The 19662-nt window shown below is 38.2% G+C and overlaps 2 protein-coding genes across 2 annotated transcripts in view; one reads left to right on the top strand and one right to left on the bottom strand.

Annotated features, from left to right (window-relative positions):
• The first annotated feature begins 12625 nt into the window (after positions 1–12625).
• On the top strand, positions 12626–15460 carry LOC310734252 (uncharacterized protein). The gene is made up of 4 exons (XM_083556047.1): positions 12626–13080; positions 13248–13304; positions 13908–14224; positions 14457–15460. Exons 1-4 carry the CDS (start codon positions 12927–12929, stop codon positions 15063–15065), a joined length of 1137 nt encoding a protein of 378 aa, XP_083412173.1. The 5' UTR covers positions 12626–12926; the 3' UTR covers positions 15066–15460.
• Positions 15461–18020: 2560 nt separating this feature from the next.
• mrpl58 (mitochondrial ribosomal protein L58) overlaps positions 18021–19662 on the bottom strand; it is a 3094-nt gene continuing 1452 nt past the window's right edge. The window contains exons 5-6 of the mRNA XM_083557035.1: positions 18851–19020; positions 18021–18309 (exon numbers count right to left, since the gene is read on the bottom strand). Coding sequence (XP_083413161.1) covers positions 18225–18309; positions 18851–19020 — 255 coding nt within the window. The 3' untranslated portion in view covers positions 18021–18224. The remainder of the gene's footprint in view (positions 18310–18850; positions 19021–19662) is intronic.

Here is a 19662-nt window from a genome sequence, read left to right as displayed (position 1 = left end):
CCTACTATTTTATTTCATATTGGTTGTACTATTTTGCAGATTAGGAAAAAGCTCTACAAGGAAATTGTGATCAAGGATTCCTTCATGGCAATCTGAACATGGAATGTATCAGAATTTTGTGTGCAAGATCTTCCTATATGCACATTTTCATCTTAAAATGATTTTTGGCTTAAAATTGCATTGTCAAGTCAAGTCAAGTTTATTTCTATAGCGCTTTTCACAACAGACATTGTCTCAAAGCAGCTTTGGGGAACCCATCCTCATTTGGGTGACATCAAGAGTTTGATCATAAATCTTTCAACAATACAGAACACTGGAGAGTGAGAACTAACATGAGTACTGGAGTACTGGAGGACTGGTGTGTCACAGCGAGTTTTCAACAATTGTTGTCCAAAGACATGCTTAAGCATTTGTAAGAAATTTTTCCCAAAAATTTTTCAGTTTCAAGCATTTAAAACAAACGTTAGAATCAAACAGCATGTTGAACAGTTTTCTCACGTTCTTTCAGTATCAGTAACAACTCAAAAAAGGTTCCTCTGCATTGGCGCAGTTCAGGAAAACTGGCTGAGGAGGTGGAATTCGAACACACGCCTCCAGAGAAGACTGCAACCTGAACACAGCACTTTAGACCGCTTTAAGATCAAAGTGTTTTTATCAGGTTTTGTGACTTTGGGTCATAGCTGGTTTCCTCAAGATTTGGAGAGCAGGGTGCATACTCCACTCCAGTTGGCCAGGAGTTGACCATAGACATATTTGTCACATACGCAATATCAATTCAGGTTTCAATTCATTGTCCCATTTAGGCCTGGGTGTATCACCAAGCAGTTATGCAGTTTTGTCGTGGACAAGCCGTTGCTGTCATGGGGTACCAAACAGTGCTCCCTGTCATTCCATTTGGGCATGACAGCCTCAAGGTCGAGACACACATATTGTTTGTTCAATTTTATCAATTAGTTGTTGCAGCCCTAATCTTCTTCTTTCAGCTTCTCCCATTAGGGGTCACCACAGCAGATCATCTGTCTCCATACCCCCCCTGTCCACTAAATATGCCTCTTTCAACCCAACTACCTGCATGTCTTCCCTCACCACCGCCTCTTTGGCCTTCCATCTTTCCTCCTCCCTGGTGGCTCTATTCTCAGCATTTTCCTACTGATAAACCACATGTCCCTCCTCTGCACATGTCCAAACCATCTCAATCTCGCTTCCCTCACCTTGTCTCCAATAATGTCCTACATGCGCTGTCCTTCTAATAAACTCGTTTCTAATCGGGTCCATCCTCGTCACTCCCAAAAAAAACCTTGACATCTTCTGCTCTGCTACCTCCAGCTCCACTTTCTGTCTTTTACTCAATGCCACTGTCTCTAAAACATACAACATCACAGTTCTCACCACAGTTCTATAAACTTTTCCTTTCACTCTTGCAGATACCCTTCTATCACAAATCACTCCTGCCACTCTTCTCCACCCACTCCACCCTGCCTGCACTCTTTTCTTCATTTCTTTAACACACTCTCCATTACTCTTTTCTTCATTTCTTTAACACACTCTCCACTCTCCATTACTTTGCACTGTTGACCGCAGGTACCTGAACTCCTCCACCTTCTCCACCTCTTCTCCCTGCAAACACACCACTCCACTGCCCGCTTTCTCATTCACACACGTACTCTGTCTTACTCCTACTGACTTTCATTCCCCTTCTCTCCAGCACGTACCTTCACCCCTCAGGCTCATCTTAACCTGCTACCTACTCTCACCACAAATAACAGTATCATCCGAGAACTTAGTCCATAGTTCATAGTCCATGGAGACTCCTGTCTGACCTTATCCATTAACCTGTCCATCAGCACTGCAAAGAGAAAAGGGCTCAGATTGCAGTCCAACCTCCACCTTGAACCAGTCTGTCGTTCCTACTGCACACTTTACTGCTGTCACACTGTCCTCATACATGTCCTGCACCACCCTCACATACTTCTCTGACACACCTGACTTCCTCATACAGTACCACAATTCCTCTCTTGGCACCCTGTCGTATACTTTCTCTAAATCCACAAACACACAATTCAACTCCTTCTGACCTTCTCTATACTTCTCCATCAATATTCTGAAAAGAAAATAATGCATATGTGGTGCTCTTCCTCAGCATAAAACCATACTGTTGCTCACAGATGGTCACCTTCTCTCAGCCTGGCTTCCACTACTCTTTCCCATAACTTCACACTCTGACTGATCAAATTAATTCCCCTGTAGTTGCTGCAGGTCTGCACATCTCCCTTATTCTTAAAGATTGGTACCAGCACACTCGATTCCTCAGGTATCCTCTCACATTCCAAAATCCTTTTAATCATTCATTCATTCATTTTCATAAATTTTCTCCCGCTTATCCGTAATTCGGGTCGCGGGGGCAGCAGTCTAAGCATGCCCCCGCCTTTAACTGCTGCCCAATCCTCACAGCACCGTCCCTTACGGTCCCTCCTGCAGGTGGTGAGCCCACGGGAAGGCGGCCCCACGTCACTCCGACGTCACGGACCTTGGTATTTTCCTCGTAAGGGACCCCCAGAGCATAGAGGGTTAAGGGCCTTGCTCAACGGCCCAAGAGCGGCAGTTTGGCGATACCGGGGCTTGAACCCCAGACCTTCCGATCGGCAGCCCAGCGCCTCAACCGCTGGAGCCACCACTCCCCCTCCTTTTAATCAATCTTGTTAAAAACTCCACAGCCATCTCTCCTAAATAATTCCTTGCTTCCACTGGTATGTCATCTGGTCCAACCGACTTTCCACTCTTCATCCTCTTAATTGCTGCTCTCACTTCCTCCTTACTAATATAATCCACTTCCTGCTTCACCATCTCCACACCATCCAAATTCATCAGCTGCTCAAAATCCACACTACAGTCTTCCTCCTTCAGCTTCCACCATCTTATTCTTCTTTCAGTCTTCACTCTACTCCTCTTCTTCTTCACCTCCAAAACCATCCTACAGACCACCATCCGATGCTGTCTAGCTTCACTCTCCCCTGCCAACACCTTACAGTCTCCAATCTCCTTCAGGTTGCATCTCCTACATAGAACATAGTCCACCTGTGTGCACCTTACTCCACTCTAATACGTCACCCTATGATTCTCCTTCTTCTTAAAATAAGTGTTCACCACTGCCATTTACATCCTTTTAGCTAAATCTACCACCAACCTCCCTTCTACATTCCTCTCCTTAAAGCCATACCTACCCATCACCTCTGTTTCCTTCATCTACATGCTCATTTAAATCTGCCCCAATCACCGATTTTTTATTCCTAGGTACCCTTTCTACCACTTCATCTAACTCACTCCAGAATTTTTTCATCTCCTTCATCTTACAGCCCACTTGTGGAGCATAAGCAGTGATGTCAATTATCATCGCCCCTTCAACTTCCAGCTTCACGTTCATCACCCTATCAGAAACTCTCTTCACCTTTACTACACTCTTACTGTACTCTTTCCTCAGGATCACCCCTTCACAACTGTTCTGAAAGAACAGTTTAAACCCACCTCCAATGTTCCTGGCCTTACTTCCCTTTCCACTTGGACTCCTGAACACATAACATATCTACCTTTCTCCTCTCCATCATATGAGCTATCTCTCTCCCTTTACCAGTCATAGTACCAACATTTCAAGTACCAACCCTAACCTCCACTCTCCTACACTTCTCCTTTCCCTGCCGTCTCTGTAGACATCTTCCTCCTCTCCTTCTCCTCCTTTGGCCAACAGTAGCCCAATTTCCACCGGTACCCTGTTGGCTAACAATACCTGTGGCGGTCGTTGGTAACCCGATCCGGTATTAATTTCTCTTTCGTAATCTGCATATTTGATTTGGCACATGTTTTACGCTGGATGCCCTTCCTAACGCAACCCTCCCCATTTATCCGGGCTTGGGACCGGCACTAAGAGTGCACGAGCTTCTCATCAAGGTGACAAACTCCTGTCTGAAACTAAATGGCTTCTGAGTTAAAGGAAATCTGTAGCATGTGAACTGTCATAAACATGCTGCACAAGCACCAAAACGTCCTCCACAATTTCACCGACTACCTCCATTCTGCAAAATTGTTCATTACTGGCATTTCCCCTCTTGGCCATCGTCTGACACTTGATTGACAGCTGCATGGAATCGGAAATTCAAATACAAAAGGAATTGCTATTTCATTTAAGTTTAGGCAGGCTACATACGTGACACAGAAAAAGTGAAAAAGCAGACATGGTATTCAATATTGCTATTTAAATATGACGATTATAACTGATAAGAAATGGGAAATACAGTTGCAAATGGACTTTTTATTTGAAATTTGCAAAAGGCGAAAAACAAAAACAGTAATGCAAGAGTTTCAATTCTGTTTAAAAATATGATGTAATATCCTTATATATATATATATATATATATATATATATATATATATATATATATATATATATATATATATATATATATAAATGTATGTATGTATATATATATATATATATATATATATATATATATTTATTAATATATAAATATATATAAATATATATATATTTATTAATATATAAATATATATTTTGCCAGTTGAAATTTGGCTGTAACAGTTTCCCCTCTGATCAACCAATCAGAGGATGGAAGAATGCTGACGCTATTCTTGGCCAGCTCGCTAGATACACGTACTGGAAGCAGTGCAGATCTGATAGTGTTTAGGCCAGCAGAGAAGACTTTGCTGGCCCTGACCACCCAACACTGATATACATGATATCTATGTGTGTGTGTGTGTGTGTGTGTGTGTGTGTGTATTTGAGGTTGTACTAAAAAGAGAGTTCACAAGAAAATACTTTATTTATCTATGTTTACACACTATCACCTTCAAAATAGTCCCCTTACACACATGGTCAGAATAGCACCAGTTGCACAGCTCCTTTTGTGCACAGGTTGATGTTTTTGGCACACTGACTTATGAAGCTTGGTGCTCCCTGTGACTGTGTGCAGCCTTGTGCAGAACTTCGGTTAATGTTTCTAAAAAACTCAAAAATGTTCACAATGAAATTGTATGTTCCAGACAGGCTGCTTTTGTGGGATTTTCATACACAACAGTCTCTAAAGTTTACACACATTTTAATAAAAAATAATCTGAGCAAAAAAGAAAAAAGACAAAGCAATTGCATTCCAATTTGTAACTGCAAAATTCTAATGAGCCTTTGTCTAGCGAATGCTTACATCCTTCCCATCATACCTAACTTTCTCATTATATCCAAAAAATGCCACGTTCCTTCTTGTTTTTCATATATATGGAGATCTCAATGTTTTTAAAAATAGGTTGGAGCTGAAACTGTTCTGACTTTTTTTTTGTAACATTTAGTTCACTCTATTTACTAAGGACATTACAAATAGTTTTTAAAAATAATTTTCTCTTTTCAAACACAAGGAATAAAGGTATTTGCCCTTAATATGCTATCATACTGCTGCTATTCCACTGGCAACAAAAATATTTTATGTGCTTTAGCTATGTCACTTTTATATATATTCCCCTTCAAAAGTATTCAAATGACAAGACTAATTGTTATTTGTTTATTTATTTGACTCTGTGTTCCAATATGTTTGCTTACATAAAAAAAAGCTAAAATAAATGAAATAATAAAACATGCCAAAATAAAATAAGCAATCGTTGTCTAAGTAAGTTTTCTTCGATAACCTGACAGTGATTAACAATGCCCCTGTGAGGTAGACTCACAATCCATTTGTTTAGAATACATGCTGAGGTTTAATGAATCTAAACCAAAACATGTTATCCTCAAACACAGCAGTCAGAAGCAGGCAATAAGGTTTAGTAAAGAAAAGGCAGTCCATGAGGCAAACAAATCCAATAAATACAACAAGAAGGAAGAAAAGGTCAGAAACTATAACAGGGACAAAACCAGTAACTAAGAACATGGAATAAAGTAACAGCTTGGTATGTGCTAGGAGACACAATACTTCCCAAAACAGCTGAGCATGAGCACTGGCTAAAAAGGCACAACAGGAAGTGAACTTTGCCCCAAAGGTGTTCAAAACTTGGGTGATGACTCACTCTGGTGGAACTGTAGCTGGACTGAACTGTAGCTGGAATCGTTACAGCCCCATGGAATGTCTTTGTAGTTAAATTCATATTTAGTGGGTTTGCCATGCTTATTTAAGAAATATATCAACATTTTTTTCATCTATATTTTATATTTTTTCTATGCACAAGAAAAACACCCAGTTCAAGATTAAGCTGGTTCAAATCCTATCTGTCTGATCGTTACCATTTTGTAGATTTAAATGGAGAATTATCCGGGTTAATTGAAAGTTAAACATAGGGTGCCACAAGGTTCAGTTCTAGGACCCTGCTTTTTACAATATACAGGCTTCCCTTGGGAAATATTATTAGAAGGTATGGGATTAGCTTCCACTGTTAGGCCGCTCATACTATATACTGTATCTCATCAAAACCAGATGAAACATCTCAATTGGCTTGGTTAACTGAGTGTGTTGAAGAATTAAAAGATTGGGTGATTTTGCTCATTAGCCCAAAAACTAGTACACAGAAGCTCCAGCAATTCAACTTGCATTTAGAAAGATGTACTACAAGTTCAACAGTAAAAGAGCTGGGAGTTATTTTAGACAGCAAATTGTCTTTTGAAAATCATATCAGCTACATTACAAAGTCCACTAAAGGTGGTAAAGCATTTTCTCATTTAGCTCCTAAACTTTGGAATATTCTTTCTGACAGTGTTCAGGGCTCAGACACACTCTCACAGTTTAAGCGCGGATTAAAACATATATTTTTTAGCAAGGCCTACACATAACACACATCACATATCATAACCTTGTGCTCCAGTATATATGATCAAATGCACATTATCAACTTGTGCTTGTTAATATTAACTACGCTAATTCCTCTCCACTGCTTTTCTTTTTCTACCTATCCTTAAGAATCCTGAGGTTGCACCAGCTCCAGTTGTGTCCCACCTCATGAAGATTATGGACCTTCAAAGAAGTACATGCCAACCCGCAAACATTTCAAACCATCTGGAGATGTACCCATGCCATTTGGATTCCACTTCATGTAGAGTTTAGACCTCTACAAATGTTTAAAGGCTCAGCATAAATTTAATTTTCTTGGATCTATGATTATCTCAAATGTTGAGCTATTATATAAGTTTGTTAAGTAGCTCCTGGTTCCACAAAGTCAACTGACTGTATAAGACTGTAGAAAGGACATTACTCATAATCACACACACTCCGAGCGTACTCATGGAAGTTCTCACTCTCCAGTGTTTTGTATTGTTTTAAGATTTATAATCACACCCTTTATGTCACCCAAATGAGGATGGTTTTCCTTTTGAGGCTTGCTTATCAGGGATAAATACACAAAATTCACTTTAATTTCTTAAGTTAAAGCTGCTTTCAGACAATGTCTATTGTGAAAAGCGCTATAAAAATAAACTTGAACACGAACTTAAAGATTTCCGCAGAAAATATTGTGAGCTTTACAGAGATGTTGACATTACTCAATTTTATGACACTGTACTGTACATAGATTACATGAAAAAGTCAATATGGTAGCTGTGAAAAAGGGTGTCTGACTGGACAAACCACTTTTGCTGCTTCATTTTCACTAGGTAGTGTATGAAGTTATAAATCAACGATTTTGATATTTATAAGTTTACAGATTTAAACAAGCACTGCTTAATGTGTAAGGCCTGATGTCAGTTAACATGGATGAAATATCTGAGATGCACATGAGTAAAGAAAAGCACCCAGTGACATTTTCGGGGGTTATTATTGGAGGAATTTTAAACTTTCAGCAGCTATTCTGATATTAAGAGTGACCCCTTACCTTTGTGCTGTAGAAGTGCATGTAAAAGAGCTATATGTATACAATAACATTATTGTTAAGATGATATGGTTTAAAAACAATAATGCAAGTTTAAAGACATTTCATCCTGCGTTAGCAGTAACCGTAAAAGAAGCCAGATTCTGTTCCTTCTGCCACAAAATTGGACATGTAGTCCTCAAATGCTGTCCTTTAAGATGGTCTACCATCTTATTTCTATTGACACAAAAATATGCATTCTGATAACCCAAGAATAACTTCTTATTCTATAACTTGTTTCTTATTTGTAACTTATTTCAACTTCATGATGAACCACAATCTTGAAGACTAGCTTTAACCTGATCTTAAAGTTCTGTCCCATTAGATATGCTTGAAAGCAAGTTAATATAAGAGTAAAGGTCTAAGGATGCATGTTAATAGAAACCTCTAGGCTAATGGAATAATTTTTTAGTTATTAAAATTATGCAAGATCCATGTTTAATTTCTAATCTTTCCTGATGGCATTATATGGGTTATTCATCTATAAATACTAAAAAAAAAACAACAACAACAACAACAACAACAAAAAAACAAAGTAAGGACTATTTATAGTGCATCCAGAAAGTATTCACAGTGTTTCACTTTTTTCACATTTTGTTATTACAGCATTACACCAAAATGGGTTAAATTCATTTTTTGTTTAAAATTCTACAAACAAAACCCATGGTGACAAAGTGAAAGAAGTTTGTTTAAAATCTTTGCAAATTTTTAATAAAAAAACAGTTACAACCAATTACAGCTCAAGTATGTTTTAGTATGATGCTACAAGCTTTGCACACCTATCCTTGGGCAGTTTCTCCCAATCTCCTTTGCAGAACCTTTTTTGCTCCATCAGGTTGAAAGTGGAGTGTCCGTGCACAGCCATTTTCAAATCTCTTCAGAGATGTTTAATCAGGTTCATGTCTGGGCTCTGGCTGGGCCCATCAAGAACATTTACAAAGTCATCTCATAGCCACTGCTTTGTTATATTGGCTGTGTGCTTAGGGTCATTGTCCTGTTGAAAGATGAACCGTCACCCCAGTCTAAGGTCCAGAGCGCAAATCTGGAGCAGATTTTCATCAAAAGATTGATCCTGGCTAGTCTCCCAGTCCCTGCCACTGAAAAACATCCCCACAGCATGATGCTGCCACCACCCTGCTTCACTGTAGGGATAGTATTGGCCAGGAGATGAGCGGTGCCTGGTTTCCTCCAGACATGATGCTTGGCATTCAGGCCAAAGAGTTCTTCTGGCAAACATGACGGGCTGTCATGTGCCTTTTACTAAGGAGTTGCTTCCGTCTGGCCACACTACAATACGAGCCTGATTAGTAGAGTGCTGCAGAAATAGTTGTTCTTCTGTAATGTTCTCCTCTCTCCACAGAGAAACTCTGGAGCTCATTCAGAGTGACCATCGGGTTCCTGACTAAGGCCCTTCTCCCCTGATCGCTCAGTTTGGCCGGGTGGCCTGCTCTACGAAGAGTCCTTGTGTTTCCAAACTTCTTCTATTCACAGATAATGGAGGCCACTGTGCTCATTGGGACCTTCAATGCTGCAGGAAATTTCATGTACCCTTCCCCAGATCTGTGCCTTGATACAATCCTGTCTCGGAGGTCTACAGACAATTCCTTGCACTTCATGGATTGGTTTGTGTGCTGACATGCACTGTTAATTGTGGGACCTTATATAGACAGGTGTGCCTTTTCCAAATCATGTCCAATTAACTTTGTTTACCACAGGTGGACTCCATTCAAGTTGTAGAAAGCAAGCATGATCAGTGGAAACAGGATTCACCTGAGTTCAATTTTGAGTGTCATGACAAAGGCTGTGAATACTTAAGTACATGTGATTTCTTTTTTTAAACAAATTTAAAGATTTCAAACAAACGTCTTTCACATTGTCATTATTGGGTATTGTTTGTAGAATTTTGGAATAAGGCTATAACATAACAAAATATGAAAAAGGTGAAGTGCTGTGAATACTTTCTGGATGCACTGTAACTGTTAAATGTTAACATGTAATGCTTCTCCTTGTAGCATCTAGAGATGCTGCATCTTAAACATAAGCTTACACACATAGTAACAAAAACACGCCTGGGGAAAACACATACTTGTTGTCTTAATAAATAGAAAGCCTGACAGTAAGGTGTTTCACTCTAGACACCACTTAGGTGAATGTGTGCGTGTGTGTGTGTGTGTGTGTGTGTGTGTGAGTTTGTTGTGGGTTGCATTCCATTCCATGTTATTTTGATTTGTATTATTCAATGCTTCCAGTGTTTTTAAAGGAATCTCTGGATCCAGCAAGAACATATATGTGTAAATAAGGGAAGAGGGCATTTTTATTCTGCTTTCATGTGTTGTCTAACCAAGTAACATAGGGCTGTACCGTGACAGAATTCGACGCAAGAGTACACTAGTGCTTCCTTCTTGCAGGGTGAAGAAAACATGACGAGACAAGTAGAAAAGCTTCAGGCCCAGACAGTGTTCTCGTTTAAGCTCCCTAAGTTTGCGGATGGAGTCAAGTCTGCTTACAGACAGGAGGTAAAAGAGCTGGCTGTCTGGTGCAATTACAACAACTTGGAGCTCAAAACGCTCAAAACATTGGAGATGATCGTAGACTTCGGGAGAAATCCCCCAGCACTCACCATCATGAACAGTACTGTAACAACAGTGGAGTCATTCAAGTTTCTCTCAGGACCTGAAGAGGGACAATCATGTTGACTGCATTGCTAAACAAAAGCCAAGCAGAGGTTGTACCATCTTCACCAACTGAGGAAATTCAACCTGCCACAGGAGCTGCAGACACAGTTCTACTCTACCATCATCAAATCTGTCTACCAAATCCAAGTCTAGTCAGGACTGCTGAGAGGATTATTAGTGCCCCCCTGCACAACCTGCAAGATCTTCCCAACTCCAGATTGAGGAAAAGTGCTTAGAAAATCACTTTGGACCCCACACACCAAGCCCACTCTCTCTTTGAACTGTTGCCTTCTGGTCAGCGTTACAGGGCACCATCCACCAGAACAGCCAGGCAAAAACGTTTTTACTTAAAATATACTTGAATTTACATTGTCCATCATAACTGATACATTTATACATTGAATCCAAATGGTACAGTTGTAAACTACACCCTTGTAAAAAACAAATCTGTACAATCATTAAGGCGATATTTCTACTTATATATAGTGATTTATTTTTTTGTCTGTTTTTCTTATAGTTTGTTATATTCCATCTCTACTGTGTAATTACTATGCATGTCTGCACTATCATATGTTGCACTATGTCTGTACTTTCTCCTGCACTTGAAGCTCCTGTCACCAAGTCAAATTCATTGTGTGTGTAAACATACTTCTCAATAAAGCTATTTCTGATTCTGATTCAAATTAAATATAACCATACTATTAAAGCTCTTCAGTGTTTCAAAGAAAAAGAACAAAAGCACATAATGAAACTTTAGCTATTGCCTGATCTGCTTTAACTGAGCATACACCTTTTAAAAGTGCTGTTTGTGTATGTATTTTCTGCACTATTTGTTGTGCATTTTATTATGCTGTATGTAGTCTATGTTGAAATGTCACATTTCAGATGGTTCTGTGATCACTGTAGGACATTTCCACTGGCTGTGATGGCTCCTAAATGCCCCTGTTCCAAACCCACTAAATGTTTTAAATAAATTTCAAGAAAAATCCTGTTATAAATTTGGCTAATTGGATAATGCCATACCTGGTGTGCATGAGTTGATGACCCAATGATGATTCTCCGAGGGCCTAAGAAGGACAGCCTAAGGCAAGGCTTAATAAATTGGCACTCAACAGAGTCCGGTCCCACATTGCTCTGGCAATGGCCCTGTGGTGCTGGAATGGACCAGCGAGAGTACCCATTCTCCTTAATTCTAGTATTCCTTATCAAACTGTTGATACTCGGAATATCTGATAGATAATTGATGTTTTTTGTGAGTGGAACGCTATATAAGGTGTTAGTGTGTTTTGGGAACTTGCATCTATAGGCAGGATAACATCAGTAGGAGAAGACAAACTGACACCTTTGTGTGACACAGCTTCGTTGAGTAGAGATTTCATTGCTTGTTCTTTCTTGGGTATATTTATCTTGATTTGTGTCAGGCATAGTATAAAAGAGGGCCCTTTAAATATTCCCACAAGTAATATTCTAGTACAGAAGCTATTTAAAAACCATGTAATTGATTATTTCTGACTTCAATTACAGGCGTATTCTATTTAAATCGTTTTATTTTAACAATATAACGACAACAGTCACACGGTTCAAAACAGTTACAATTGCTATCAGCTTTTTATATACACCTGAAAATGTAACATTATCTATAGCTAACGATTTAAGACTAACTTTAGTAAAGCAAGTAAGGTTTATTCACTAAGCTTTGTTTTAAAAATGCTAAATTAAGATTAAATATATATATATTGATTTAGAGTTTTTGCAGTGTATTTCACAATATCTTAGTATACCCAATTTTTTAAAGGTGATGCATGTTGCCAATGTGTTTTATACTGTAATGAATGTAACATTTCTATTAATGTGTTTCAGTTAATGTTACTCGTTCTATGTTTGTGTACATACTTGTTCTTTATGTTTCTTCTGTGCATGGATGCAAAGTTTCATTGCTTAAGTAGGAGTTAATGTGTTATTGTAATACGCGCGCACACGCACACGCACACAGCTCCATCAAGATGGATATTTGACGTCTGCGCAATGCGTCTGCGAAAGCGCAGGCGCTGCGTGTGACGCAAGAGAGATGCGACCAATGGCGTTGTAGATGTACGCAGGAAATTTGCGCAGTTGCATCGCAGCCATTATTATTTGTGTGTTTTACTGCAAGTTTGAGGACTAGTAGAAAAAAATGGGTGCATATATTATATAGAAATACCGCGATTTTTTTTGCTAAGCTCTTGTTAAGCTGAGATTTCTGATGCACTTTTTTATGACGTAGCAGTCAGCAGTCTGATAGTGCGCTTTATTTTTTTTTAAAGCCACTATAACACGGAGCCACAACATTTACACAACGCAGTATTTTGAGTCCCCAGTGCAGCGATGGACGTGTCGCTGAAAAGCGAATCATCTGAAAGTATCATGCCTCCATCCTGCGATGAAAGTCCAGCTGCAGCTGAGTCGACTGCGAGCGTGTCTTGTACAATTGCGGCTCATCATGTCGAGCAGCTGAAGGAACCCACCCCTGTGTTACTTTGTGAGTGGTGCTGGTTAACACTTTGTCCAGTAGTCACGAAAACAGCCAGGTGTCTCAGATTCTACAGAAGGTTGAAACAGTTGCCATTTGTAGCTTTGCCTTTTAAATACCATCAAATACAAATAAACTCATGTCAATAATAGTCTTTATTTGCTCCTTAATTGCAGACCCTATCAGCATAAACAGTGCTGTGCCTGTATTTAGAGACCAGAAGGGGCCCCATGGTGAGTTTTTTTTCATGTAGATACACATTGCATGTAATGATACAATAAATACATACACATGTAACTAAACCATAACAAAGTAAATTAGTTACTATATTGGTATGCAGAGAGATTTATACTGATACAAGTATAACCAGGATTTAGGGTAAAGACACACACTTTTACTTATACTTGTAAAAACAAATGCTATTTGATACTACATGTGGCACGTTTAAAGGCTCTGGCATGGAGTAGCTGGTGCTGGATCTGTGATGATCGCAAATGTTGAGCTATTTTATGAGTTGCTCAGTAGCTCCTAGTTTTATAACCACAAATTACTCATTTTTAATGTCCATACCTCTTTGCACACACTTTGCACAGTTTGGGTGAACCTTGTGCACTCTATGAAAGAGGGTTTAAATAGATGGTTAAAACTCAGCACAATATGTATATTAACAATTATAGCAGCAACAAAAATCAAGAGAACAAGATAAACATGCTCTATAATGTCAATGAGTGCTTACTGGTTAGTTTCTATGTTATTTATTTAGAAAAACAGTAACAGTAACAGTAATGACAGGTACCAGGAAAGTCCTAATACTGAGCAATATGTACTTTTTACAGTTGTAAGCAGGGAGGAAGCAAGAAAAGGTACTGCAGCACGGGCCTACCCCGAAGCTGTGTCTACATCATCGGAGTTTACCCACCGTGCTATTGTGCACCTCATTGAGGCAATGCATCGATGCTGGGACATGTATGGCTCCCATGAACGTTCCCGTCTCTTCCAGAATGTCCAGGGTGAGCTGGAGAACCTTGGCCACTCATTGCCAGTAGAAAAGATCAGAAGAAAATGGAACAACCTTATTGTCACATACAAGAGAGTAAAAGAGCGCAGCAGGCTGGGTAGAGGACAGGCCAAGACCTCATGGGAATATTTTGAGGTATGTAACTAATAAAGCTGAAATAGAGAATGTATAGAACAGGGGCGTCCAATCTTTTCCACAAAGGGCCGATGCTTGGTTGGAATGAAAGCCAGCACCCACACCAGGAAAAGATTGGACACTCCTGGTATAAAATTAAATAATGACCTAAGCTTTGTTAGTTTGTATTTCATTGTAAATTGTTTTTAAGCTTTTTATCTTCTAATTTTTTTGTGTCACTTCACATAATTAGATGATGGACAAAGTGTTAGGAAAAGCAAAGATCAGTCAGAGCGACCCTGCTTCAACTCTTGTTGGATTTACAGCCACAACTAAAACATCTGTAAGGGCTGAAGAGCATCAGATGCACAATGTGTCAGTTGCTGCAATGGCCACCCCTTGTTTGCTCCCTAGTGGCCTCTTCACCACACCGTCCCAAATTCCTACACTGGTGACATCCCCACTCCTGTGTAACACATCCCCAAACCCAAGCCCTGCGTGTAGTACTGACATTTCCATGTCCAATGTTTCCTCCAAACCCGCTTCCAAGATTACAAGGCAGCCATTGAAACGGCGGTTTCGGCATCTTCAGGTCGGCTCAGTGGTCTCTCGCTTTGCCCAACAGCAAGGGCTCGCAGGTGAGCGTACTGCCCTTCTTCGCAATTTCATCACCAGTCATGAAGAACGCGAACGCCTGGAGGAGCAGCGCCAACGCAAAAAGGAGGCCCGGGAGCGGCGCCAGGAACGAACACTGGGTAGCATGGCTGAAGCAATGGGAAGGATGGCAACAGCCCTGGAGTTAATTTCATCCAAGCAAGACACCATCATTGCCCTGCTTCAAAGATTGTCTGATAAACATTAGGCAACAAATCGAGATTTTTTTTAAAAAACATGATCATTGGATTTAGAAGAATGTATGTATCTGTGTGCAGTAATGTTTCCCTGTTTATTGTTGGTTATTAATTATAAGTAAATGTTAAACTATTTCTGAAAAGCTAGAAAATTTGTAACAGGGTAATTTTAACTTTGTAAAGCATACTACATTTCTTAAGACTTTAACTAGTCACCACTTTAGTCTTCTCTCCTTATTTTCCAGATGTTTTCAGATGTTTTTGGAATAGATTCAGGCATAAACAGTGTGCATAACCTTTTTTTTGTATTAATATTTCCTTGTTTATAGTAAACAAAAATGTACAGTTGAGCTGAAACAAATATATTTGAGCATAGCAAATAAAAATGCAGTTACTGTTTTTTTTTTTTTACTCATTATTTGTTTAGTCTTTTAAATCGTTATTTTTATCCTAAATATCCATTTACAAAGTGAAATAAGCTTTTCATCTAGTTGAATAATAAACTTTAACAAAAAAGAGAGTAAAGCATATATGAACTCTTTACAAAAAGCCTTAAATCTTTTCAATCAATGCAATCCAACCACATATAAAAGCTTTTAATACCACAAATTAATACTTTATATTTCTTCTTTAACAGGTATTATATTTACAATGTATAAAAAGACTTCTTTTTCAGTTTGCTGCTTGCACACTTTGATATGCATAATGTTTAAAGCAAGTCATAAGCTCATCTTTAAGAAGATCAGGCTTGATCTTTCTTCTGTTTTAAATGCTAATATCACCAATTAGTGTCTGAAATGTATCTGAAAATAAAAAAAATACATGATAATCGTTTATGAGATTAGCTCACCCCTGAATAATATCACAACAGCCCAATGGTCGTGGCCAGGGTCACAGTTTTGTATTGGTTTTAGGCTCATAAAGACGAACATGGTTTATGATCCTTATTTGGTCGATTAAACTTGATCTTCTGCTGAGAATGCTGTTCAGCATACATCCCTAAAAACAACCTAGATGCATTTTTATTAGTAAAAATCATAATCATAATCAGGTTTATTGGCCAGGTGTTTTGACACACACAAGGAATTTGGTTCAAGCTGTTAGTGACTGAAAGTACAGACATGAATAAAAACTATACATTCAGCTTGGACTATACAAGGCAATACAGACAAGACAATACAATACAGAAGTTATTAGGGTGGGGTAACCAAACACAGACAATAAACAAAAAGAAAGAAAGTGCACATGATGCTTGGGACATGGAGACAGATGTTCTATTATACGCGAGACACTGGGAAGTTGAATGTTTTTTCGTTGTACAGTTTTGGGTTGTTGAAGTGTTTAGTCGCACTGAAGTGTGTAAGGCGTGAAGAATCGAAGTGAAATGGTTTTAAATGTAGTTAATTATGGACGTGTTTTGAAAATATGGCTGAATAAAATCAGCCTGGCGAGTAGCCGAGTGTATATTTTGTAGTCGCTTAGGTCTGTAACGTGAATGACAGCGTCTACACAGTAATTTAGGCGCTTAAGAACAGCGTTGTATTCAGTGACCGCGTGGCCTAATGGATAAGGCGTCTGACTTCGGATCAGAAGATTGAGGGTTCGAGTCCCTTCGTGGTCGTCTTTTTTTCCCCCCTGTTCCAAACAAAAAATATTTTTGGTTTGAAGCATTTTACTTTCCAACGTTAAAATTAACAAATGTGTCAAAAAAGGGGGGAAAAAACCTTCTGATCATTTTGAATATATTTAAAGTTTTATGCTGTATTTTATATGCTGTAATGGTTTTTACATTCCTGATTCACGCCTAATATTTTTTGATCCGCAAATAAAATGTTTTATAATCTTTTTAATCTAATAGACATTAGTCAAACGATTAAAAAAATTAGGGTAAGTACTAACGAAAAACAATAACGTCATGATAACGTTAAAATAGAAGACATTCAAATATGATCAATTCTGTATCACGAAAAGCGCAGCAGAGTGGCGCAGCGGAAGCGTGCTGGGCCCATAACCCAGAGGTCGATGGATCGAAACCATCCTCTGCTAAATATTTTTCCTCCATTTTTTTCCTTCCTTTCTCTTTCCTTCAATCATCTACAAATCAAATCAAATGATGATGATTATGATGATTTTTTTTTCTTGACAATACACTCTCTTCACAATTACATTAATTAGCTTAAATACAGTTAAATAATTATAGTTAGGACAAGTCAAAATTATTTATAAAGCACATTTAAAAACATCAGCTGTTGGCCAAAGTGCTGTACAGAATTTAGGCATATAATAAAATACAAAATACAAAAAATACAAAAGTCAACATAGGACACTTCAACAGATATTACACTAAAGTTATGCCAGTGTGCTTACTTATGATCATATGCAACAGTAAATAAATACGTTTAAAGAAAAGACTTAAAATCAGCGTATGTTGGTGCAGTTCTCATATAGGGTGGCAAGTTAATTAAGATTAATTAAGGACACACCTGTCATGTCTTTATTCCCCACTAGAGGGTCGCGCTAAACACTGTGACAGAAGCGTGGTCTGTACTGTAAGATAAAAATTGATCAGTGCTGCTTCACCTTCTATAGCAGAGTGGCGCAGCGGAAGCGTGCTGGGCCCATAACCCAGAGGTCGATGGATCGAAACCATCCTCTGCTAACTTCGTTTTATAATAATATTGATAAAACTATATAATATTAATATATAGTTAATTATATATATTTTTTTATTATTATTAATACACATTACATGTACTATTCCATGAAATGAAGCAGATGTTTTGGTTATATTTTTACATGTGGGGAAGAAGGAAACACTTTTAATTATTTAAATATTTATTTTTCTTCTATTCCACATCATGTAAAAATACAATTCAACTACTTAATTTCATGGAATAATTTTTGTAATTAATTATTTTACAAATTCCTTTAAATGTCTTTTCTTCATTTCCGTTACAACAATACACTTTTCACAATTACATTTATTTACTTACAAACAGTTGAATAATCACATAGGAATACTTTTTAATACATACAATCCCTTTGGGCTTTAAAAAAAGAAAAGAAAAAGAAAGCTCTTTACTTTAAATATTACACATTAGATCATCACAAAACAAAATGTTTCTTATTTACAATAAATTCAAAAGAGAAATCATATTTACAGCTGCAAATCAGTCGAAATTAACCTGTCGTGCTTGCTTTGTCGAAGAGTGGATCTTTTTCTGCTTCAACCTCATTAAATGTCTTTTCTCTAACCTGTAGGGAAAAAAAGATAAATAGTATTCATCCCCTTGAACCTTTCCACATTTTATAGTGGTGTGAACTGAAACTGAAATAGCAAATAGGTCGAGATTAGGTTATTTATATACACAAAGTAACCTACTGAAGAGTTAATGGGTTAAATCAACAAAATAAAAAAAAAATTGAACAATGGAGAAAAATAAACATTGTGATTGCAGAAGTTTTGTAAATTTGTGCCTTAAAACGCCTAAATGAAATGTGTAAAGTTTACAGGTCACATAATCTCAGTATAAATACACCTGTCCTTGGCCTTCCCAAGAGTTTGCCTAAACAAACAGCATCATAAAGTTGAGTAAAACTCAAAAACTCTGAGTATAGAAGGCTGTTCAACAAATGTCAGTGACCACTGAAGATCCCATTAATCACATAAGCAAGCACATTTTTAGCTGCTTCAATAATAAATAAACCATGCCCTGTATGTTCATAAAAAAAAAAAAAAAAAAAAAAAGATTCCACCGTATAATTGTTCTGTATTATTTGCGTTTGTCAGATGCACCTTTTAGCCCTCAAGGCGAGATCCTCTGCTGACGGCTCTGGTGGTCGTTCGCTGGCTTCAATAATGATCTCGGAGATTTTATGCACACAGTCATCCAGGTTTCTCTGTTGGCTTCTGCTGACCTCTGAAGTTACTATTAACTCACCGGCTTTATTTATCCGAGTTTTATTCTGCAAATGCAGGTATACGTAGAGAAAACAATAGTTATATGTAATAAATATTTCCCTATATTGATATTGATGTCTATAATGTACAGATATAAATAATGTGTAAGGCTACAATATTATTCATAATATAAAAGAAAAATAGCATACACAGACACCGACCAGGCATAACATTCTGACATTATAATATTATGAATAACACTGATTATCTCTTCATCATGGCACCTGTTAGTGGGTAGAATATATTAGGCAACAGGAGAACATTTTGTCCTCAAAGTTGATGTGTTAAAAGCAGGAAAAAAATAGAGAGTAAGAATCTGAATGAGTTTGACAAGGGCCAAATTGTAACGGTTAGATGACTGGTTTAGTGCATCTCCAAAACTGCAGCTCTTGTGAAGTGTTGCAGGTCTGCAGTGGTCAGTATCTATCAAAAGTGGTCCAAGAAAAGAACAGTGGTGAACCGGTGACGAGGCTCATTGATGCATTGATGAGAGGCTGGCCCATGTGAGCCGATCCAAAAGTTATTGTAGATCAAATTGCTGAAGAAGTTCATGCTTTTAGTGCTTGACGGATCAGGACTGTTTTGGCAGCAAAAGGGGGACCAACAAAATATTAGGCAGGTGGTCATAATCAGTGTTGGGCAGTAAC

This window comes from Silurus aristotelis, assembly GCF_946808225.1.
Source record: "Silurus aristotelis genome assembly, chromosome: 12".
Lineage (NCBI taxonomy): Eukaryota > Metazoa > Chordata > Actinopteri > Siluriformes > Siluridae > Silurus > Silurus aristotelis.
This window is presented reverse-complemented; position numbering and strand designations above follow the sequence as displayed.

What these genes read in the sequence shown, in the direction of transcription:
- LOC310734252 (XM_083556047.1), top strand. Translation starts at nt 12,927, where the DNA reads ATGGACGTGTCGCTGAAAAGCGAATCATCTGAAAGTATCATGCCTCCA. An exon ending in ACCCACCCCTGTGTTACTTT is followed by an intron (nt 13,081 to 13,247) that starts GTGAGTGGTGCT and finishes CCTTAATTGCAG; the next exon opens with ACCCTATCAGCATAAACAGT. An exon ending in CCTCATGGGAATATTTTGAG is followed by an intron (nt 14,225 to 14,456) that starts GTATGTAACTAA and finishes TCACATAATTAG; the next exon opens with ATGATGGACAAAGTGTTAGG.